This window comes from Chionomys nivalis, chromosome 9, assembly GCF_950005125.1.
Source record: "Chionomys nivalis chromosome 9, mChiNiv1.1, whole genome shotgun sequence".
NCBI lineage: Eukaryota > Metazoa > Chordata > Mammalia > Rodentia > Cricetidae > Chionomys > Chionomys nivalis.
Genome location: NC_080094.1, coordinates 11,546,621 through 11,569,876, shown reverse-complemented (window position 1 = coordinate 11,569,876; position 23,256 = coordinate 11,546,621). Strand labels below are relative to the sequence as shown.

Sequence of the window (23,256 nt, the reverse complement as noted above, 5' to 3'; positions counted from 1 at the left end):
TGGACAGGGTGTATAGTTTTGAGGACAACTCTGTGGACTCGCTCTTCTTCCACATTGTAGGTATCAGAGATTGAACTCAGGTCCTCAGCATCGCGTGGCAAACGCCTTTACCATTCCGAGGCATCCGGAGGCCTTTGCCACCATTTCTTGTTGTTATTATTTTGGTCCCAAATGTACGCATACTTCTAATTTTTCCCTCAGCCTTGCACACACTCTCAGGCTTCATTTCTTCCCGAAATTTGACTGTGTAGTATTCTAATTTAAAAGAGCCCCACCTATTTAAATTTATCATTCGAAACCACGCCCCCAAGCGGCGACGGCGTTCTGTGAAAGCTTCCTTAGAACGGAAGTGACGTAAAGTGCATGCGCGTGACGGTAAGGCGAGCGCCGAAAAGGCCGGTGCGGTCGGAGGACTGCACTCGCTTCCGGAAGTGGCTGCTTTCTCAGCATGCTGGCCGAGCTCGGATTCATCGGGACCATCGGCGAAGATGACGAGGTGCCGGTGGAGCCCGAGTCGGACTCCGGGGACGACGAGGAGGAGGTGGGAGCCGGCGGACGGATTGGCGGGGGAGGGAGCCGGGAGCGGCTGGGAGGGAGCTGCGGGCGCCAGGCCGTCCTCAGCGTGCTAAGGTGTCCCCAGGCAGGCTGTTTGACCCAGGCTGTGCAGAGGCGACCTCCGCCCCCGAAGTCAGTCTTGCTTCCTGCCCATTCGGGGACGTTGTGTTCCCATCTGTCCATCCAGCCTCCCAGGCGGCAGTCGTAGCATTGGGCGGTGGGGAATGTAGTCTTGACTAGTGGCGAGAAAAGAAAACAAAACGATGTGCCTCACGCTGTCGTCTGCCTGCCTGACATGGCCCTTCGGATGGCCCACGGCCTCTGCGGTCGACTTCCGAGAAAGCAACACTCTAAGGCTCCGCTGCCTCGCACGATGGAGCGGTGAGGTCGTTTTTGACCGTTTGCCCTCCGACCATCCACACTATTCTCTGTGCCGAGTCACACCTGGCCACCTGCAGCCCTCTCTTCGTTTGCAGTTCGGTCAATGTCCCCTTCTAGTCCTCACCTCACCTGGCAGCAGAGTGGGCTTCCCATGACGCGGTCCCGTTGGACCTGCCCCTTCCTCCCAACCCTGCAGCTGCTTCCTCCCGTGACTTTCAGAGTAGGTCAGGCTCTGTCCTTTCTGCCATTGGACGCACAAGCCCTCTTCACGACAGTCCATTCTGCATGCCCCCCTCCCGGTGTGTGTGTTCATGCTTGAAGGTATATATGCACCTGCAGGTGCAGTGTGTGTTTGTGGGGGTGGGGTGGGTACGGACACTGTTGGCAGGCCAAGGGTTAATGCACACCGAGTGTCATTCCTCAGGAGCTGTCCACCTCATTTCTACAGACGCTTCTCTCCGTGGAACCTAGAGCACCAGTTAGGCTAGGCTAGACTACTGACTGTCCACCGACAGGTGTGTTAAAAACCTCCCAGGACAGTTGTAACCTGGACACTTCCTTATAGTCTGCCCATGGTTGCCTTATGTTGCTTTTTTATCCTGCCTGTTGATTTGAACCCAGGGCCTCATACAAGCTAGGCAGGCTCTCCCTGCTGATCTGGGCTCTCAGCTGTGGGTTTCTCCTGGTAGGCCTCCTCCCTTCCCTCTTCCTGGTCTGTTCCTCCGTCTCAGCCTGTTACTTTCCCCTCTCCTCTTTGCAGGGGCCCATTGTGCTGGGCCGCAAGCAGAAAGCCCTTCAGAAGAGCCGTAGTGCTGATTTCAACCCTGACTTCATTTTCACTGAGAAGGAGGGCATGTATGACGGCAGCTGGGCCCTGGCTGATGTCATGAGCCAGCTCAAGAAGAAGGTGAGACTGACGGAGATGCGTTTTGGGTGGTGGACAGTAAATGGGTATGAGGACAGACCTTTATCTCACAGCCTTTTACCTTTATTTTATCTTCAGCAGCTTTTGGAACCCTTTGAAAATGGGTTGTGTAGGTTTGATGGGGTAGGGAGAGGAGGCTCCAAGTACCCCACAGTTCTCATGAATTGCCAATAGTGGAGAACACTGTAAAGTAAGTGGTCTTATTGTAGTTAATCATCAGAAATATATTAGTTTGTCTCCAGGTGGCATTTAGAATATCAGAGATAGCTTACTCTGTTTGATGACAGGGTGAGGGCACTTTAACCTGCTGACCTAACTCTGATCCCTGGAACCCACGTGGCAGAAGGGGAGAACTGAGTTCCACTGGTTGTTTGTTGACCTCCACATGCTCTATGGCTATTGTTTGCCACACCTGCTTCAATAAATAACTGAGCTTATTTTTCCTGTATTTATTAAATGCCCATACATGCTGTAATCTTAGCACAAGAGGTTGAAGTTTGTATGTAAGCGCACTCCATGCATGCAGTGCCCATCGAGTCTAGAAAGGGTGTCAGATCCCCTAGACTAGAACTGAAGTTATATATTTGTGAGCTGCCCTGTGGGTGCTGGGAATAGAACCCCGGTCCTCCAGAAGGGCAGCAGTATTCTTTACTGAGCTGAACTATCTCTAACACTAGGATTGATTTTATTTTTGTGTGTATATGGGTTCCCACGGAGGCTAGAACAGGGAGCTGGATCCCTTAGAGCTGGAGTGGGCTGCCCAATATGGTTGTTGGAAATGGAATTCAAGCCCTATAATTTGAGTAGCAAGTGATCTTAACTGCTGAGCTATCTCTCCAGCCTCTAAAATAGTCTTTAAAAAATGTGTTTGTATTGGTTCTTAGTAATCTAGCTTTTTTTCCTTATTAAGCAATTATTTATTTATTTTGATTTTTCAAGGCAAGGATTCTCTGTGTAGCCTTGGTTGTTATGGAACTCACTTTGTAGGCCAGGCTGGTCTTAAACTCATGGAGATCCTCCTGCCTCTGCCTCCTGAGTGCTGGAATGAAAGGCATACGCCTTTTCATTTTTCAATAAAGTATCTGATGCCTTTTTTAAATTTAATGTTCATGTACTGTGTTTGGATCAAACCTCCTCTTTTAGTTATCAATAGTGTGCATATTAAGTTTTCCAAAATTAGATAAGCCTTAGGATTGTCTAGTAGGGTGACACTCTATAAGCCAGATTGGCCTGAAACTTACTATGTAGCCAAGGCTGGCTTTGACTTCATGACCTCTTGCTTTGGTATCCAGATGTGATAGATTACAGATGTGAGCCACCATGCATACCTAGCTTGGACAATCAGACAACCCTTTTTAGTTTTTCGAGACAAGGTTTCTCTGTGTAGCCCTGACTGTCTTGGAACTCGTCCTGTAGACCAGGCTGGCCTCAAACTCACAGAGATCCCCCTGCCTCTGCTTTCTAAGTGTTGGGATTAAAGGCGCGCGCCACCACCGCCCGGCAGACATTTGAGGCCTGGCCCTGTGACATACTCGTCGGTGTCCTTCTACATACATGTTTTCCTTTTCCTGTCTTGATTTCATCTGCAGAGGGCAGCCACCACCCTAGACGAGAAGATTGAGAAAGTGCGGAAGAAAAGGAAAGCAGAGGTGAGAGTGAAATCTGGCTGCTGGTGGTGGTCGATGAGCTCTGGGCTGTGTCTTTGGCCTCACTGAGAGTGGTGGGTGGCAGGGACAGTCTGGGTGTTTATTACTCTTCGTTGCCCAGCCGCACAGCCTGTCCTGGCTATTGAACTCAGTATGGCTTCTCTTAGATTCTGAATTTTCTGTGAAGTAGTCACCTCTACTTTATTTTTCCCCAGGAAAAGGAAGCCAGGTCTGGGAAGGTGGAGGAGAAAGAAGGCAGGGCGAGCAGTGACCCGAAGGGGCAGGAGGATCTGGGAGGGAATGAGGCAGACTCCAAGGACGAAGACTCTGAGACCGACTACTCCTCTGGGGATGAGGAGGTCCTCACCAAAGCAGGTAGGCTGATGTCGAGCATGCCCCATGGCTCTGTGGGAGCTGTATCGTCTCCCCACAGTGCCAGATGCCCCACCGTTGGTTCTCTCTTCACTTGACACTGTCCGGTGCTTATCCTTTGCAGGCAGCTGCTTCTTTCCTTATCCTCAGCTCTGTGCAGTGCCTGTTCTACAACTCACCTGCTTGGGGTGACTCAGGTGCACTAGGTCCAGCCATGTATTGGGGGTCAATGAGCATTTTGGTAGAACTCACTAACGTGTCAGCCTTTTGTTGAGAGCCTACTGCTGTCTGCACTGTACTGACCAGGCTAGGGTCTTGTCTGTTATAATGGAGTAGTTTTGCTATGTGACCACATGGTGTCCTTATCTGTGAAAGGAGGATGGGAGATCAGCCTTCCCAGACGTCCGTGGACAGCACTGAGGCCATAGGAAGAAGAGGCAGGGGTAGGTTACCAAGGGCCATGCTCACTGCTGTGTTTTTCCCGCAGACACACTCAAAGTGAAGGAGAAGAAGAAGAAGAAGAAGGGCCAGGTAAGCCTGGGTGTGAGGCCATTGGGCAGTTCGCTTTCCCAGCCTGAAAGGACACGCAGGCTTGGGTGGCTTTGCTAAGTTCTCTTCTGCTGTCTGATCTGGTGCAGGAAGCAGGAGGATTCTTTGAAGATGCATCTGAGTATGACAAAAGCCTCACCTTCCAGGACATGAATCTGTCCCGGCCCCTCCTGAAGGTAGTAGCTTTGGCAATGGGGGTTGGTTCTTTTTTTTTTTTTTTTTTTTTTTTTTTGGTTTTTCGAGACAGGGTTTCTCTGTGGTTTTGGTTTTTTTTTTTGTTTGTTTGTTTGTTTTTTTTGGTTTTTCGAGACAGGGTTTCTCTGTGGTTTTGGAGTCTGTCCTGGAACTAGCTCTTGTAGACCAGGCTGGACTCGAACTCACAGAGATCCACCTGCCCCTGCCTCCCAAGTGCTGGGATTAAAGGCGTGCGCCACCACCGCCCGGCGGGTTGGTTCTTTTTTGATTGATTTAATTCTCTCTGTGTGCATGATGTGCTCATGTGAAATATCTGCATGTGTGTGTGCTGGTGCCTGTGGAAGTAAAGAGGTTCATTGGAATCCCTGAAGCTGGAGTTACAAGTGATTGTGAGCTGCCGTAGGTGCTGGCAACCAACTTCAGATCTTCTCAAGAGCAGCAAGTACTCTTAACTGCTGAGCATACATTTTAGATGCCCATTCATTTTGGACAGGGTTTCATAGTCCAGGCTTGCTATGAACTTACTGTGTAGCCAAGGTGGGCTTTGAACTCCTGATCCTCCTGCCTTCATCTCCCAAGGACTGGGATGCACAACCAACTGATAATTATGGGTTGATTCTTGCAGTAGTCCCCATGTATGGTCCTCGTATTCCTCTTTGACTTGGCTCCGCTGCAGAGAGCCCTCTGGCGCAGATTCCGCCAGCTCTTAGGGCCTTTCACTTGGGATAAAAGCCCAGGTCCTCATGCTGACGTACAGACTTGTTTCTCTTCTGATCCTTTTTTTTTATAAATTTTTTTTTTTTTTTATAAATTTTTTTTTTTTTTTTTTTTTTGGTTTTTCGAGACAGGGTTTCTCTGTGGTTTTGGAGCCTGTCCTGGAACTAGCTCTGTAGACCAGGCTGGTCTCGAACTCACAGAGATCCGCCTGCCTCTGCCTCCCAAGTGCTGGGATTAAAGGCGTGCGCCACCACCGCCCGGCTCTTCTGATCCTTTTTGAGGACAGTTGTAGCACTCTTCTTTTTTGTACTTCCTGTTCCCTCTGTTTGGAAGACTCTTCCTCCAGAAGTCTTTTGGGGTGTTTAGTCACCCCATTGGGGTCAGTGAATCAGTGACTTGCATTTCTTCCTGCTTGTCTCCAGCTCCTATACGACTGCTTTTATTAGTCTCTATAGAATGGGTGTTTGATTTTGGTCTGTTTCTTTTTGTTGCTTCCCAAAGCAAGGCTTTTCTTTCTCCTGCTGTCCTGGGTGCAGCTGGTGCCTTAGGCTCTGGAGGGAAGGTACCCAGGAAGTTGTGTCCCTTGCTGTTTGCTATGACTCCCTCCCTTTCCACCTACCCTGTCTGACTAACTTTTCTCCTCAGGCGATTACAGCCATGGGCTTCAAGCAGCCGACCCCGATCCAGAAGGCGTGCATCCCTGTGGGTCTTCTGGGAAAAGACATCTGTGCCTGTGCGGCCACCGGGACAGGTGACAGGGTAGGCGGGGCAGGAGGCCAGAACACACTTGGCTTTTTAAAGATTCATTTTATTTTAAACATGAGTGTTTTGCTTGCATGTATGCATATGTACTTTGTGTGCAGGCTTGTGCAGGCCAGAAGAGGGTGTTGTATGCCCTGTAACTGGAGTAGTAGACTGTAAACCGTTATGTGGATGCTGGGAACCCAACCCAAGAGTAGCAAGTCCTAACCACTGAGCCATCTCCCTCTGCTTGCCTTTTTGCACTATAGAAAAAGTTTATAAAGCCAAATGTGGTGGGCTACATAGAAAGACTATCTTAAGAAGAAAAAAATCTGGCTGGTGTGGTGGGGGTGCACCTCTTCAGTCCCATCACTCGGGAGGCAGAGGTAGGAGGATCTCTGAGTTTGAGGGCAGCTACACAGGGAAAGCCTGTTCCGAAAAACAAAAACAAACAAACAAACAAACAAAAAACAGAAAAAAATCCGTAGAAATCTGTACTCAATTGGTGATTTGGTGGAGTGTTTTTTGGCAGGGGGACGACACAGGATTTTTCTGTGTAACAGTTCTGGCCATCCTAGAACTCTGTAGACCGCCCTCACTGCCCACCTGGCTGTCCCACCACTGCCTGGTGATTTTTTTGTTGGTGGGGGGTGGTTTCAAGACAGGGTTTCTCTGTTTAACAGCTCTAGCTGTCTTGTAGACCAGGCTGGCTTTGAACTCACAAATATTCACCTGCTTCTGCCTCCCAAGTGCTGGGATTAAAGGCGTGCGCCACCACTGCCTGGCTTCTGCCTGGAGACTTTTGTTGTTAAAATTATTTTATTTTTAGCTGGTGTGGTGGAGCACGTCTTTAATTCCAACCTTTGGAAGGCAGAGGCAGGTGGATCTCTGATTTGGAGCCCAGCCTGGTCCACAAAGCAAATTCCAGGACAGCCAGAGCTGTTACACAGAGATACCCTGTCTCAAAAAAAAAAAAAGGAAAAATTTATTTTATTTTAAATTATGTGTATGTCTGTAGGTATGTGTTCATGTGGGTGCAGGTGCCCCCAGAATCCAGAAGAGAATGACAGGTCCCCTGAAGCCAGACTTAGCAGCAGTTGGGAGCTGCTGGCTTGGTTCCTGGGAACTGTGCTCCTCCTCTAGAAGAGCAACATTCACTTTTAACCATGAAGCCAGCCCTTCAACTGGAGACCTTCACAGCCTTTATAGCTATGGGATGCCAGTTTGTCTTCCTATGCTCATGCTGTAGAATGTTGAATTTTGGGACTGGGGAGGTGACTCAGAATTGAAAAGCACTGGCTACTTTTGCAGACAACCAAAGTTTGGTTCCCAGTACCCATTTGGCAGCTTAACAACCACCTATGACTACAGTGCCAGGGAATCAGACACCTGATCTCTACTGGCCTCCATGGTACCAGGCACATACATACAGGCAAAATTCTCATACACATATAAAATGTATAAACAGGTAAGTGTTGGGGTTGGTGAGCGAACTTAGTGGTTAAGAACAGGGGCTATTCTTCTAGGGGACCAGGTTCAATTCTCAACCCCCACATGGCAGTTTATAGCTGTCTCTAATTCCAATTCCAGAGGATTTCGTGCCCCTGTTTGGTCTCTGTAGGCACACATGTGGCATGCATTCACAGGTATATACATACATGTAGATAAACAAATCTCTAAAATAATAAATATCTAAGTCTCTCAGAACGTTGAGCCTTGTTTCTGGCATCCATTGGTGTTGGGATGGGGGCAGGATGACAGTGGGTCCTTTGGAGAGCAACTAGCCTGGTAACAGCTGAGCCACCTCTCCAGCCCAGTTAATCTTTTTTTTTTTTTTTTTTAAAGATTTATTAGATTTATTTATTGTATTACAGTATTCTGTCTACATGCATGCCTGCAGGCCAGAAGAGGGCACCAGATCTCATTACAGATGGTTGTAAGCCACCATGTGGTTGCTGGGAATTGAACTCAAAACCTTGAGATGAGCAGGCGGTGCTCTTAACCACTGAGCCATCTCTCCAGCCCCCCCAGTTAATCTTCATGTCCTTCTCTTGATACTGTTTGGCATCAGGAAAACACTTGCATGCATAAGGCATGTTCCCGTAGGCAGAGATGCGGGTTTCTGTATTTAGGTGGAACCAAAGCATGGAAGGTGCTGAACCTGCTCTCTGCTCTCCTCCCTCTAGGCAAAACTGCAGCCTTTGCATTGCCTGTCTTGGAGCGTCTGATCTACAAGCCCCGCCAGGCTGCGGTCACTCGAGTGCTGGTGCTGGTCCCTACCAGAGAGTTGGGCATCCAGGTACACTCCGTCACCAAGCAGCTGGCCCAGTTCTGCAGCATCACTACCTGCCTGGCTGTGGGTAAGTGAGGGCCACTGCGAAACACAATGTGATGCATGGAGAATAAGGTGTGTTTCACCCCACCCCCAGTGTCAGGAAAAGACCCTTTTGTTGATTGGATCCACCTAAAAATCAGTTGACGTATTTTCATAGTGGATAGAGGCAGGGGAAGACATTTCATTAAGATTTAACTCTTTTTGTTTTGTTTTGTTTTATATTTTTGAGGTAAGGTTTCATTCTATAGCTCAGATTGGCTTAAAACTGTGTAGCTCAGGTTGGCCTCAAACATAGCAGCCCTCCTGCCTAACTTTCCTGCTACTAGTGAGATTCCAGGTATGAGCCACCACACTCAGCAGGACTTAGACTCTATAGTTTGTGGAGTTGGGGACAGAGTCTAGGGCCTTTCGCATGATACTGCGTCACTGAACTGTAGAGTTGGTCTGGTGGTTCAGAACACTGAGTTTCAGTTCTCTGCCTCCACGTGGTAACTCACAGCTATCTGTAACTTAAGTTCCAAGGGATCTGACATTTTCTTCTGACCTCTGAGGGCATCAGCACCAGGCATGCATATGGTACACATAACACATACAGGCAAAAGACTCATGCGTATAATACAGTGAAACAGACCTTTGAAAAAGCCTGGTGTGTGGTGCACACCTTTAATCCCAGCACTCAGGAGGGAAAGGCAGGTAGATCTCTGTGAGTTGGAGGCCAGCCTGGTCTACAGAGGGAATTCCCCAGACAGCTGCACAGTAAGACCGTGTCCACAAACCCAAAGAAGACTTAACCTTGAGAAATAAAATTCAGCATTGGGGATAGAGGTCCTCGGTAGAGGGCTTGTGTAGTTTCTACCAGTCTCTGGGATCCATTCCTAACACACAGACAGTATTATTTTCCATAAAATATGGTAATTCTCGTACTTGGGATGATGAGGTAGAGTCATTGCCAGCCTGGGCTACAGGGTGAGACTCTGTCTCAAACCAGGAAAGAAAAAAAAAAGAATGACGAGACTTTAGACTTTTTCTTGTTACTGAACCTTATTGTGAATAATAGTGATTTGGGAGGATGTTCCTTGGTGAGGTCCCAGTGTTATCTAGTCTCAGACTGTCTTATTCCCTGTGTGTGCTGTACATTTGGCGTGAGCCCCAGCAGATGACACTGATGACTGACTGACCAGGCCGTCCACTGTGGTCTGCTCTCTGCAGGTGGCCTGGATGTGAAGTCTCAGGAAGCTGCTCTCCGGGCAGCACCAGACATCCTCATTGCCACACCTGGCCGGCTCATCGACCACCTTCACAACTGCCCTTCCTTTCACCTGAGCAGCATTGAGGTGCTCATCCTGGATGAGGCTGACAGGTGGGCCTGAGGTGCAGGGCCTGGGGGTCCTGCACTGTCACCCTGTGGTACTCTAAGGCTCTTGGTCACCGGCATGTAACACCATTTAACCGTCCACACTGGATCTCTGTCCTGTTTAGGTCAGGTTTCCATGCGTATGCATGTGTGCTATCTCCCCACCCCTTCCTCCTTTTTCCCCTCTCTGGAGTCAGCTGCTTAAGAGGTAGGAGAGGTCTTTCAGGAATAGTGCTGCATGCCTTTAATCCCAGCACTTGGGATGCTGAGGCAGAAAGTTTGAGCTAAGCTCAGAATACACAGTAAGTTCCAGATCAGCCTGGACACAGAGTGAGACCTTGTCTCATAAAAAGGTTAAGTAATGTGAGCTCTACCACTTCCCAGTGTTGGAGAATGGGACTGAGACTCTTGGAACAAATCTTTTTCTTGTCTGTGCCTGGGAATAAGGATGGCATCCACGCAGGACACTACAGGGAGCAATGCAAGCAAGCCAGCATAGCTTCCACAGGCCATCGCCAGGGCCGCTCCTCCATGTGTCCGCCCTCCACACCTCCAGCTTCTCTCTTGCTCCTTTGCTTGCTGACTCCTACATGTCACAGTTGGACCAGTGATGGAGGTCAATTGGGCGGATGGTTCACCCTCACTGTGAATCTTGGAAGAACTGAGCCACGCCTTACATGTGCCTCTCCTCAGCTCAGCCGAAGGCAGTCCGGTCTTCCCAGCTGTTCAATTCTGTGTGTTTCACATCTGTGGTACACCCATTGGGAAATCCTTAGCACCCACCGTGGGGCTCTTCACAAAGCACTATCTCCTTAACCTGCTTCAAGCTCCTCTAAGTTCTTACCCAGCAGTCTTGTCCCTAGGATGGCTTATCAGTCGAGTCACTGGGACACAACCAGACAAATGCAGAGAGCAAGGCTGGGGATATTCTGGATGGAGACCAAAGATGTGTGATCACCAACTGCAACACAGAAGTATTTTGGGAACAGTGAAAGAGATTCGGTCTTGCCCAAACACTCACATGTTTGACACTTTGGTTATATAGGAGCAGGTTAATCAGTAGTATATGCTGGGACATTTGGAATAAGTGATCATGATCTCAGTAACTTGCAGAATAGGAGGGTGGAGGTAGCAGCGATGACAGGGTAAACATGAGTCCTTGGCCTATGTGATGCCGTGACCCTCATTCTTGACAGAAGAGCTGCTCTTCAGCCCCTCTGTCCCCTCTTCCAGAATGCTGGATGAATATTTTGAGGAGCAGATGAAGGAGATCATTCGAATGTGTTCCCACCATCGCCAGACTATGCTCTTCTCAGCCACCATGACAGATGAGGTGGGTGTGCCTAGTGGCATGCAGAGGATCCCAGCTGGGCAAACCCTCTTCCCTTGTTCTCCCACCTCTCCGATCTGTGCAGCTCTGACCCTGTACTTGGCAGGTGAAAGATCTGGCTTCGGTCTCCTTAAAGAACCCTGTGCGGATATTTGTGAACAGCAACACAGACGTAGCTCCCTTTCTTCGGCAAGAGTTCATACGGATCCGGCCTAACAGGGAAGGGGATCGGGAAGCCATTGTGGCAGGTAAAGGCTCAGGGTAGGACTGAACAGGGTGGCCATCTGCACTTCTCTTTGTCCTTCAGCCACCTCCATCCATTCTCCTGAGCTCAGACAGCAGCATTGCCTGTCACCCAGCCTGCTGCCTCCCATTTCCCCCACTCCATGATGTTGACCACACTTGAGAGTTGGCGTCTCTGTCTTTGTCTTGGCTTGTGCAGTCTGCCCAGTGCTGGCTCACTCTTCTCCCTTCAGCTCTACTGATGAGAACGTTCACCGACCACGTGATGCTCTTCACCCAGACTAAGAAGCAGGCCCACCGCATGCACATTCTTCTGGGGCTGTTGGGGCTGCAGGTGGGCGAGCTCCACGGCAACTTGTCACAGACACAGCGACTGGAGGCCCTCCGGTAACACTCAGGGTGCTGCTCTCTTGGGAAGGCCTGGGGAGCTTGTTATCAAGGGAATTGGACCCTGGGGATTGTGACAGGGAGCACAAACAGCACAATGCCTGTTAGAAGTCTTGCTCAAGACCCAGTGTTACATTCCCAGCTTCTTTTCCTTGTTCCATTTGCACCATAAATTAAAATATATGATGAGCCACACACTGCTGCTTGGACTCTATGAGGATTTAATGATAATTTTATTTTATTTATTTATTTATTTTGGCTTTTCAAAACAGTGTTTCTTTGTGTAGCTCTGACTGTCCTAGAACTCACTATGTAGACCAGGCTGGCCTCAAACCTGGAGCTCCACCTGCCTCTCCCTCCCGAGTGCTGGGATTAAAGGTGTGTGCCACCACCGCAGAGCTCCAACTTTTTTATTGTATTTCTTTTTATTTATTTGTGCTTGGGTGTGTGCCATAGTGTCAGGATTACTTGCAGGAGTCAGTTCTCGCCTTCCACCATCTGGGTCCTTAGGCTTAGAAGCAGGTACCTTAACCTGCTGAGCCATCTCATGGTATTGGGCTCAGGTAGCTTATTGAATATCTCTGTGCTCTTTCTAGGCGCTTTAAGGATGAACAGATTGACATCCTGGTGGCCACAGACGTTGCCGCCCGTGGGCTTGACATCGAAGGTGTGAAAACAGTGAGTGCAATTTCTGCTGCTTACCGTTGGTAGGAGTCCTGCCTTGCTGGCCTGCCCACCACACCTCACTGATGTTTGCTCTGATGTCCAGGTGATCAACTTCACCATGCCCAACACTGTCAAACACTATGTGCACCGGGTGGGGCGAACTGCACGTGCTGGCAGGGCTGGACGCTCTGTCTCCCTGGTGGGAGAAGAGGAACGGAAGATGCTGAAGGAGATTGTGAAGGCTGCCAAGGCTCCAGTGAAGGCACGGCTCATCCCCCAAGGTTAGGAGCACAAGGTGCTGGGCTACCCAAGAGCTCTGCAGTCGACACCTCCTGAGTCTTCTGGACAGGCCTCCTCCACACCTTGGGTGTCAGTGTGTGTGCCAGGGAATGATTATAGATGGTAAATGTAGGGTCCAACTCATCAGAACTTCCTTAGAAGTTAAGAGAGGCCTCTGTGTCATCAACGCCCCTTTCCTGTTGGTAGGCGGGAAGGTGAGGTTGGTACTCACTCCTTTTTGTTTGTTTTGGTTTTTGAGGTAGAGTTTCTCTGTATAACAGCTCTGGCTGTCCTGGAAATCACTTTGTAGACCATGCTGACCTCAAACTCACAGAGATCCACCTGCCTCCGTCTCCTGGGTGCTAGGATTAGTGATGTGTGCCACCATGCCTGACTTTGGCTTACCTGTAGTGATGCTGCAAACTTGAGTCCGCTTGTTGGAATCAGTAAGAATAATGAAATCTGTAATCCAGGAGCTCATCCATGTCCGTATTGGGGCAGGGCCTTCAGTGTCTCCTCTATTTATAGATGCCTTTTTTTTCTAGTTTCCTTTTAATTTACTTTGAGATTTTGTTTTTATTTTATGTGTATGGGTTTTTTGCTTGCATGTATGTCTAGGTAACACATGTATATGATGTTCTAGGAGGCCAGAGAGAACTGCAGTTACAGATGATTGTGAGCCACTTGTGGGTGTGGAAACCAGCTCAGGTCCTTGAAGACCAGTCAGTGCTCCTCCAGCCCCCTTTTTTCCCATTTCATTTTAGGTTGTCAGTCAGGAAATAGCTCCTGCTGTGTGCTCAGTTTTAGTGCTGCTGTCCCAGTAGCCAGGAATTGAGCAGGGAACGGAACAGCTGGTGTGAGAGTCAGTGAGTTGATAATCAGTGTGGCTGAGGGTGACGGGAGGAGAGGGGCCTGTTTAGAAACACTACTCAGAGCAGGGTGTGGAGTGATGCCCATACTCCCAGTGCTTGGGAGCTGTAGGCAGAAGATGAGGAGTTCAAAGCTATTCTCAGCCACACAGCAATTAAGAGGCCAGTCTCAACTACATAATGCTCTCTTAAAAAACGACTGCTTAGGGCTGGAGAGATGGCTCAGTGGTTAAGAGCATTGCCTGCTCTTCCAAAGGTCCTGAGTTCAATTCCCGGCAACCACATGGTGGCTCACAACCATCTGTAAAGAGGTCTGGTGCCCTCTTCTGGCCTGCAAGCATACACACAGACAGAATATTGTATTCATAATAAATAAATAAATATTTAAAAAAAAAAAAAAAAAAAACAAAACGACTGCTTAGCAAAGGCCTCTGAGCAGCTGGCTCTGAGCTAAGTCCAGGCTGACAAAGTAAGGTGGCCATGAGCCAGCCCTCTGAGGATTGGCTCCCTGACTAAGCAACAGCTCTGGGCAGGAATAAACTTGGTGTGTGAGTGAAGGAAGGGAAGTCAGGGAACCAGGACACAGTGAGCTCCAGTAGGTGGGGCCATTCTGAAACACTGGCAGTTCATTCGAAGAGGAACAGGAAGCCATGGGGGTGGTTACAGGGTGGCTTTTGTTGTAGTTTTAATCTTTGTGTTTGTGGGTGGATGACGTGTGTGTGTGGGGGTGTGTGTAGGGGGCACATGTGTGTGTCGTGGTGCATTCCTAGAGTCAGTGGACAACCTGCGGTCTTGGCTTCACTTTCTACCTTATGTAAGACAGGTCTCCTGTACATGTCAAACTAGTTGGCCTTTAGGATCTGGCGACTCTGATTTTACTTCCCATCTGCCTGTAGGAGCAATTGGGATCACAGATGTGTGTTTTTGTACCTCACTTTATATGGGTTCTGGAGATCTGAACTCGTGTCTTCACCCTCGTGTGGCATCTCCCCAGCCCTTGTTAACTTTTGAGATGAGTTCTGGTTCTGTTGGGCTCGTCTGGTCCAGACTCCTGGGCCTAAGCAGGTCTCTCTGCTTCCTGAGTAACCTGGGATACAGGCCAGCATCACATGGCCTTGTTCTTAGTGGGAGGTATTCAGGAAGTTCTGTGTCAGTAAGTAGGCGTCTGTATTATACTCACAAGCTGCCAAGTAATCGCCCTCAGTTTTATTCTTTTTTGTTTTTGTTTTATTTGTTTTGGTTTTGGTTTTCTCGAGACAGGGTTTCTCTGTAGCTTTGGTGCCTGTCCTGGAACTAGCTATGTAGACAAGGCTGGCCTTGAACCCACAGAGATCCGCCTGCTTCTGACTCCCGAGTGCTGGGGTTAAAGTCGTGTGCCACCACCGCCTAGCTTCTCAGTTTTTTTTTTTTTGGTTTTTCGAGACAGGGTTTCTCTGTGGTTTTGGAGCCTGTCCCGGAACTAGCTCTTGTAGACCAGGCTGGTCTCGAACTCACAGAGATCCGCCTGCCTCTGCCTCCCGAATGCTGGGATTAAAGGCGTGCGCCACCACCGCCCGGCTCTAGCTTCTCAGTTTTATTCTTTATTCAATTCTTGTAAGATGTTATCCTCAAATTCCGGGACAAGATTGAGAAAATGGAGAAGGATGTGTATGCGGTGCTGCAGCTGGAGGCAGAGGAAAAAGAAATGCAGCATTCAGAGGCCCAGGTGAGACTGGGTGGCCGTCTCCCTACCTCTGCTACAGCAGTGGCTGCTGCAGCTCTGCCACAGTGTCCTCATGCCCACCCCACAGATAGACACAGCAAAGCGGCTCTTGGAGAAGGGAAAGGAGACGGCAGACCAGGAGCCTGAGAGGAGCTGGTTCCAGACCAAAGAAGAGAGGAAGAAGGAGAAGAGTGAGTGCTGAATGTTGGTGGGGGAATTGCTCGCCATGCAAACCTAAGGACCTGGGGCTGGAGAGATGGCTCAGTGGTTAAGAGCACTGTCTGCTCCTCCAGAGGTCCTGAGTTCAATTCCCAGCAACCACATGGTGGCTCCAAACCATCTGTAAAGAGATCTGGCACCCTCCTCTGGCGTGTGGGTATAAATGGAGGCAGAAAGTTGTATACATAATAAATAAATCTTTAAAAAAAAAAAAAAAAAAAAAACCTAAGGACCTGAGGCTGAGTCTCTAGAACGCCTCACAGCTTTTAAAATTAAAATGGCAGCAGGCTTCTTTATCATCTGAGTAGATTATAACGTGACTTTTCCCTGCTAAAGGACAGTGAAAGTTCTTCCAATTTTATTCTTTTTTGTTTTTGTTTTATTTGTTTTGTTTTGGTTTTGGTTTTCTCGAGACAGGGTTTCTCTGTAGCTTTGGTGCCTGTCCTGGAACTAGGTCTTGTAGACCAGACTGGCCTCGAACTCACAGAGATCTGCCTGCCTCTGCCTCCCGAGTGCTGGGATTAAAGGTGTGCGCCACCACTGCCCGGCCCCACATTTTTTTTTTTAAATGGGTTCTAGGTGCCTGGGTTTACCTTTAATCTACTTGTGGATGGATCTCTGTGAGTTTGAGTTTACATAGTGAGTTCCAGGCAGGCGAGGGCTACATAGACCCTTTGTCAAAAAGCCAGTTTAAAAAAAAAAAAAGTTGGTTTTAGGTATTAAATTCAGGTCTATATTCTTTTAAATTCATATTTATTCTGTCACAGTTTCATTGTATATATTTGGATCATACCCTCCTCTACTGTTCCCTCCTGCTTTGAGGTCTGCTTTTTGTGGCTGCTGCATTTAATTAGGTCACTGGCTAGAGCATGGATGGGGGCTATTCCCTTGGAACTGGGGCAACTTGCCAGTGGCTGGCTGCACCACTGAGGAATCAGACTTCCCCTCTCAGCAACCATTAACTCACCAGCCCCTCTTCCTGTGCCATGATTCTTAACTGGTAGACACTTTTCTACACGGGTGTCGGTCTCCCTAGTTAGTTTTCATCTTAAGCTTTAAGGACATAATGAAACCCAGCACTCTGTCCTCACTTTTCTACACGGGTGCAGTCTCCCTAGTTAGTTTTCATCTTAAGCTTTAAGGACATAATGAAACCCAACACTCTGTCCTCACTCCAGTTGCCAAGGCTCTGCAGGAGTTTGACTTGGCCTTAAGAGGAAAGAAGAAAAGAAAGAAGTTTATGAAGGATGCCAAGAAAAAGGGGGAGATGACGGTGAGTGGCCTCCCTCTGGAGTTAGGTACCATGCAGCACTGGTCTGTTCTGTGCTCATCCCTCACTCTGCCCCCAGCCAGAGGAGAGGTCCCAGTTTGAAATCCTCAAGGCACAGATGTTTGCAGAGCGGCTGGCCAAGAGGAACCGCAGAACCAAGCGAGCACGGGCAATGCCTGAGGAAGAGCCTGCAGCAGGTCCTGGTAAGAGACTCATTCTACCTGACATCCTCATCATGGCAGGAGTCGTCGGTGGGGATATGGTGGTGGCCAAGCTTTGGAGAAAGTGGGATCTATTGGTGTATACGGCCTTTCACTGGCTTTGGAATCCTCACCTAGAGCTTCAAGGGACTTAACAGCTTCCAAACCCATTTTCTCTGTGCAGCCAAGAAGCAAAAGCAGCAGAAGAAGTCTGTGTTTGATGAAGAACTCACCAACACGAGCAAGAAAGCCTTGAAACAGTATCGAGCTGGGTAGGGTTTTAAGTGTTCCTTAGCCCTTGGTATGCAACAAACTGAGGTGGCTGCATCCTTGCCCACTTCCAGCTCTCCTAGCTAGAGCTTTATAATGCCGTGAGTAGGGTGCTTCTCTGCCCCCAGGGCGCAGGAGCAGAAGAGGTATTCCTTGTGAGTTCCCTGATCTAGATGATCTCAGTCTAGGCTGGGTAAGGAAGGCCTCTTCCTGCTGATCTTAAACTGGTGGCTGGCTTCCAGAAATGTGTATTGTTTTGTAGAAGCCCATGGGACCTGACTCCGAGGCACTGAAACTCATATGGCTGCACCCATCCCACCTATGCTGCCCTTTCTGTGAAGCTGAGATGGGTGACGTCACTCACATGCTCCAGTCTGCTCATCCCACATTTCATCTCTTACAGCCCTTCTTTTGAAGAGAGGAAACAGTTGGGTCTGTCTCGCCAGAGAAGAGGGAACTTCAAATCTAAGTCCAGGTAATGTTGCATTGTGGAGGGCAGAGGTCCATACCCATGGGGCTGGAGAAGCAAGCAAACGCAGAACTACTCCTCCCTTCTGGCTTTAATTTTGTTGTTTTTCTTTATAGGTATAAGAGAAAGAAGTAACCCAGTGGCATGAAGAAATTGGTGGGACAATTTTATATCCCTTCCCTGTGGGAAGTCATCTTGTCTTGGTCTGTTTTTTTCCATTTGTAAAACAATAACAACAACAAAATCTCTTGAACAAGCTATTTGTGTATTTGGTGTTTTAAAGATGTTGGCTGAATTTCTATCTATCTAGGATCTGTTTCCTAGTGTTTTGTCCTGTCTCCTTTTTTAAATTTTGAGAGTGTCTCAACTGTGTATAGCCCAGGCTAGCTTGAAACCTACTATTCAGGCCTTATACTTGGATTAAAGGTATACACTGCCATGCCTGGCTGTGGATCCCTTTCTGATTAACTTTCCTGACATTTCAAATGCAAGAAGTAATTTTGAGTTCGAACTCCCTTCCCTCAGTTTGGAAACGACCAGTTCTCCGGCTGCACATACCCTGAGCCCATGCATACTTGCCAATGTAGGGTTTAGAAAATCAAGGCTTACACTGGGTGGTGGTGGCGGCACACACCTTTAATCCCAGTACTCGGGAGGCAGAGGCAGGCGGATCTCTGAGTTCGAGGCAAGCCTGGTTTACAGAGCGAGTTCTACGACAGGCTCCAAAGCTACACAGAGAAATCCTGTCTTGTCTTGAAAAACAAAACACACACACACACACAAATAAAGGCTCACCTGGTCTGGTGCTGGGCTGTGGTTCAGACCAGACTATGCCTTTGGCAGAAAGAGCCCCATGTTAAAATCCAGGTGCAGGGGACAGGTGAGAAGGCTTAGCCAGTAAAGGCAAGACTGATGACCTGATCTCCATCCTGGGGACCCACAATAGAAAAAAAAACATCATCTCCTTCCAACACGCAGACCACCCAACCATAAACAATAAATCAATGTGTTCTAAACAGTAAAGTGCAGAACTCTATTAGGAATATCTACTGGTGTGTAGACTGAGTGAACTCATGAGACATCTGCTATATGCTGAAGAATGTCTTACCATAGACATAGAATGTCTTACCACCAGCTAAATGACCCTCACTACAAGAAGTGACGCATGCTTCACCATAGTATCCTACCCACAATTCTACGGCCACCCAAGTTGTTACTGAAAGTTAGGAAGATAGACAAGCCACTGGGGTGGTGGTGAAACACAGCTGAAGCCCTAGGTTCGTCAGTTACCAGTAGAGTAAAAACCAATCACAGATAAGAGTCCACTGATTTTTTTTTCAATCATTGATTTTATTAATTGGCATTATAGGATAAAGTGCATAGTAAAGACAAAAAAAAGGAAACATATTTACGAAAGGGGCTTTTGTGATCAATATTAGAAAGGACCTGAGATGGCTAAATTTGTTCTAAGGAACACTGGACAGAGGTGCAGATGCAGGCCTGGGACCGGAGCCTGCAGAAGCTGCTGGCATGCTAACCCTGCCCAGGCAAAGGCTGCAAGGGAGGGTGCTGGGACAAAGACTCACAGGAGGTGCTGCTGACACTTGAGTGTGCAAATAGCACCACCACCAAACCTCTCCTACAGAGGCCAAGAGACACACATACCACCCTCGCTATTTGAGTGCCAGTTTCAGGAGGGTGCAGGGGCCACTCAGCCTATGCCTACTGTGGAAGCCCCACCTCCAGGGACCCCACCAGGGATGGAAACTATGTAACTGGGTCAAGGGAGTTGAGTGGGTCACAGGCCTCCATCTCCAGAAGGGCGGGAGCCCAGGGAGTAGGATGCCAGAATTCTTGTGCTCCTTGGGTAAGTCGTTCCTAAAGCTCTGGGCTGCTGTTACAACAATGGAAATTAGTCTGCAAGTTAAGGCTTGGCCATGAGAAGCAGCGCACCCTGGGAGCACGCAGAAGGGCTGACCATGCCAAGACCCAGTTACCCTAACAGCCTCAGGTGAGGCCAGATGTTCCCAGGAGTCCTGCTTGCTGCAGCAGAGGAGGTGAGAACTGTGGGCTCTGCTTAGAGCTGGAGGTAAAGTGCTTATTCTAGCGCAGGGGTTCATCTAGAATCACGTGGGCAAGCCCTAAAAGTGGATCCTTAAACAAGTGCGAAGAGTGAAGGATACTAACAAACTGGTTCCTCTGCAGGGGAGCCAACCCTGGCTCTGAGGTTGCAGGGCAAAAGGCATTGGGGTGCCATCTTCTACATCATCCTGCGGATCTCCTCAAAGTTCATCAGGTTGTTGGCTGTGTCTGACCAGGCAGGGTACTGGGCTCCATCCATCTCAGGGGCCAGCTGGTTGCTCCTCACCAGAGTATGATTTTCACCGCCAATCACCTCCTTGCACTCAGGACAGGTGCTCCTCTGCATGGCTCCCCCACACTCAGTGATCACATAGATGTGGCCATTGGGGCACTTGAACCAGTGGCCACGAGAAACACCCAAGGCCGTTACAATCTGCACCCGCTCTTCCTCTGAGATGCCCAGGCAAGAGCAGGGAAGTGTGCTTTTCAGAGCATCCATCTTTTTCTGCACAAGCTGTTCGTCTTCCTGGGTGAACTTACATGTTTTTTCCAGAATATTCCGGATCTTGGAGACCTCTTCTGCTATGCTGCCTTTCACCTTCTCCTCTGCCATCTTACAGCGTATCAGGAGGGTCACAAGATAAGTGAGCCTCTGGATTTCACTCTGGAGGTCGCTCAATTCCTGGCTGCTGAAGCTCAGGCGCTTCCTGGCCAGCCACTCATAGACCTGTTCGAGTCGAGTCCTCACTTTCTGACGTTCTAAGTAATACACCTTTTCCAGGGACCCCTCCAGATTGGCCAAGTGGTCGTAGAAGCTGATGGAATTTTCCACAAAGCCCAGGTCCTTCACTGACAGGTTTTTCTGGGCCAGCTTCTCTTGGAGCATCAGGAAAATTTCAGGTTGCAGCTGGCGGAACAGAGTCTTGCTCTCCAGCAGGGCCTTAAGTTGTTCCTGGCTGGCTGCAATCTCCCCTGCAGAGCCCTGGATCTTTTCCTTGACAATTTCTATCTCTTCCAGCCGCTGTTTGATGCTTTTTCCATACCTCAGATTTTTGCGGATGGGTACCTGGCAGATGGGGCAGACCTTCAGCCTGATGGCGACTTCATCATCCTTCTGTTCATTCATGTAGCGGTCCAGGGCCTGCACCTCGAAGATGTGGTTGCAGTCTTCCAGTTGCACAAAGCGGGCATCGGGCTCATCCTCAAAGCCAAAAAAGATTTGGGTGACCTCATCCAGTTGGCAGACACGGCACTTCTTGGGACAAGGCTCCCCACAGAGACCAATACAAGGGTGGCCGCAAGCCAGCATCTTTGTACAAGGCACATAGCATGGGGGCCGGTCGCAGGGCTCTGAGCAGAGTCTGGTGCACTGGTAGTGCTGACAGCGCCAGACACAGGGCTCCACACAGGGGCTGCACAGCTCCCCACACTTCTTCTTGCACTGGCTATGGACACAGCGGTTCTGACATGTCCGCTGGCAAGGTGGGCACTCACCAGTGCAGGGCTCCTGGCACTTGTGTGAGCAGATGAGCAGGCGCTTGCAGGGCTGCTGACAGCGCTCATGGAAGCGCCCTTCAAAGCAGCTGTGACAGGAGCCTGGGCAAGGGTGGCCACAGTCTAGGACGGTGCCACACCTGGTGGTGCACTTGATTGGCAGACCGTACTTTATACATTCCACATCGCCACACTTCACCTGTTGGCTGTGCCCACACTTAAGTTTCACAGTGACCTTTTCTGGACATAGCCGCACACAATCCTCACCACACAGGTGGCTGCATCTGTGACCACATCTTAGGACCTTGGGGCAAGGCTCCTGGCAACAATAATCTGACTCTGGTACTGAACAAGGGACCATCTGTTTGTGACCACACCGAACAATGATTTTGGGCACTTTTACCTGACAAGACTGACACTCCTGGAAGCAAACAAGGGGGCACCGGTGCCCATCGGGGCAGATGACTTTCTGGCATGGCTTCATGCACTGGAACTCCTTGTGGGAGGAGTCATATGGGTGGCAGGCACGTGTGCACACATGCCCGCAGGCCAACCGGAACTCACAGGGCAGGCTGCAGCCTCCTTCTGGCACTTTTTGGAAATCAGAAGCTTTGGATACAAGGGTGTGGGTGTCAGGGTGATTCTGGCAACAGAGGCGGAGGGATGGGCCTATTTGGTTGTTCTCTCGAAGGGTATGGATAATCTTGCTCCACAAGGGCACCTTGGCGAGCATCTGCATGTTCCCAATGCAGTACATCCCCTTCTTGGCCCGGGACAAGGCTACACAGATGCGGTTTGGGATCTGGAGGAAGCCCACCTTGCCCTCTTGGTTGCTCCGCACTAGTGAGAGGAGGATGATGTCATTCTCTTCCCCTTGGTACTTGTCCACCACATGGACCTTGATGCCAGCAAATGTCTTGGCAGGCATGAGTTTGCGCAAGCAGAAGAGCTGCCCAGTGTAGGTGGTGAGGATGGTGATCTGGGAGGGGCGATACTCCTGGCATAGGAAGTACTGGCACAGCTCCACCACAAAGTGTGCCTCGTGTTGGTTCTGGTGGCTTTTGCCTTCTTGGATCTCCTGCTCAGGAAAGCAGTGCTCCACAAAGTAAAGGTTGGAGGAGACCCCCTGAGAAGAAGGCGACACGTCAGAGCATCCTTGTGGTGCCTCCCCTTCCCTTCAGCACTGGAACTGAACTCAGGGCCTCACACAAGCTAAGCGGGTGTTGTACTCTGAGCTACACCCCAGCTCTTGGCACGCGTCTCAAGGACACTGACCGCTGGCCCTCAGAAGAGACTGCTTTCTGCACCCTCTACCTTACAACCTTTACTTCTGAAGTCAGTTGCCAGGGCACGGAGCTGGAGAATGAGAAAGCCTGTCTTAGTTTCCCAAGTATCTGATCACCTGCCATGGTGAAGGCAACAGGCAGCAGCGGTGATGAGGAAGGAGCTGATGCTCTGAGTGCTCATGTGCCGACTGCCGCAAGGCCCCTCCTCAGCACAGCTGGGGACAGGCAGGAGCCACTGTTCTTACCACACAGAACACCTGCAGAGCACGCTCTCTCTCTTTTGTTTATTGAGACAGGGTTTCTCTGTGTAACAGCTCTGGCTGTCTTAAAACTAGCTCTGTAGACTAGGCTGGTCTTGAACTCAGAGATCTGCCTGAGTGCTGGAATTAAAAATGTGCACCACTACCGCCCAACTCAGATTCTATTTTTCTTTTTATTTGTGTGTGGGTATGAGGGAGTGGGTGCATGTGTATGTCCATATGTGGGTATGTACACTGAGTGTGGATGCCCATGAAGACCAGAAGATGCAGAGAAGCCAAGAGATGATCAGTGTTGGATACCTGGGACTGGTATTGTGAGGTCCCCAGTATGGGTGCTGGGAACTGAACTTGGGTCCTCTGGAAAAGCAGCACAGACTTTTCTAGACAGAGTCTCCCTATTATGTAGCTCTTGCTGTCCTGGAACGTAGACCAGGCTGACCTCCAAGTCACAGATCCACCT

General features: G+C 49.4%; 2 protein-coding genes across 4 annotated transcripts in view; one reads left to right on the top strand and one right to left on the bottom strand.

The window, feature by feature from the left end:
* Window positions 1–375: 375 nt before the first annotated feature.
* Ddx27 (DEAD-box helicase 27) lies at window positions 376–18,113 on the top strand. The gene is made up of 21 exons (XM_057781557.1): window positions 376–541; window positions 1,697–1,843; window positions 3,451–3,510; window positions 3,723–3,882; window positions 4,367–4,410; window positions 4,518–4,604; window positions 5,986–6,091; window positions 8,268–8,441; window positions 9,626–9,776; window positions 11,004–11,103; window positions 11,207–11,348; window positions 11,577–11,730; window positions 12,327–12,408; window positions 12,500–12,677; window positions 15,143–15,249; window positions 15,335–15,437; window positions 16,644–16,738; window positions 16,815–16,938; window positions 17,120–17,207; window positions 17,609–17,680; window positions 17,791–18,113. Exons 1-21 carry the CDS (start codon window positions 449–451, stop codon window positions 17,807–17,809), a joined length of 2,286 nt encoding a protein of 761 aa, XP_057637540.1. The 5' UTR covers window positions 376–448; the 3' UTR covers window positions 17,810–18,113.
* A 902-nt stretch (window positions 18,114–19,015) lies between these two features.
* The window catches only part of Znfx1 (zinc finger NFX1-type containing 1), a 32,627-nt gene continuing 28,386 nt past the window's right edge, over window positions 19,016–23,256 (bottom strand). For all 3 annotated transcript variants that reach the window (XM_057780385.1, XM_057780384.1, XM_057780386.1), the window contains one exon: window positions 19,016–22,376. In XM_057780385.1, the coding sequence (XP_057636368.1) occupies window positions 19,935–22,376 (2,442 nt within the window). In that variant the 3' untranslated portion in view covers window positions 19,016–19,934. The remainder of the gene's footprint in view (window positions 22,377–23,256) is intronic.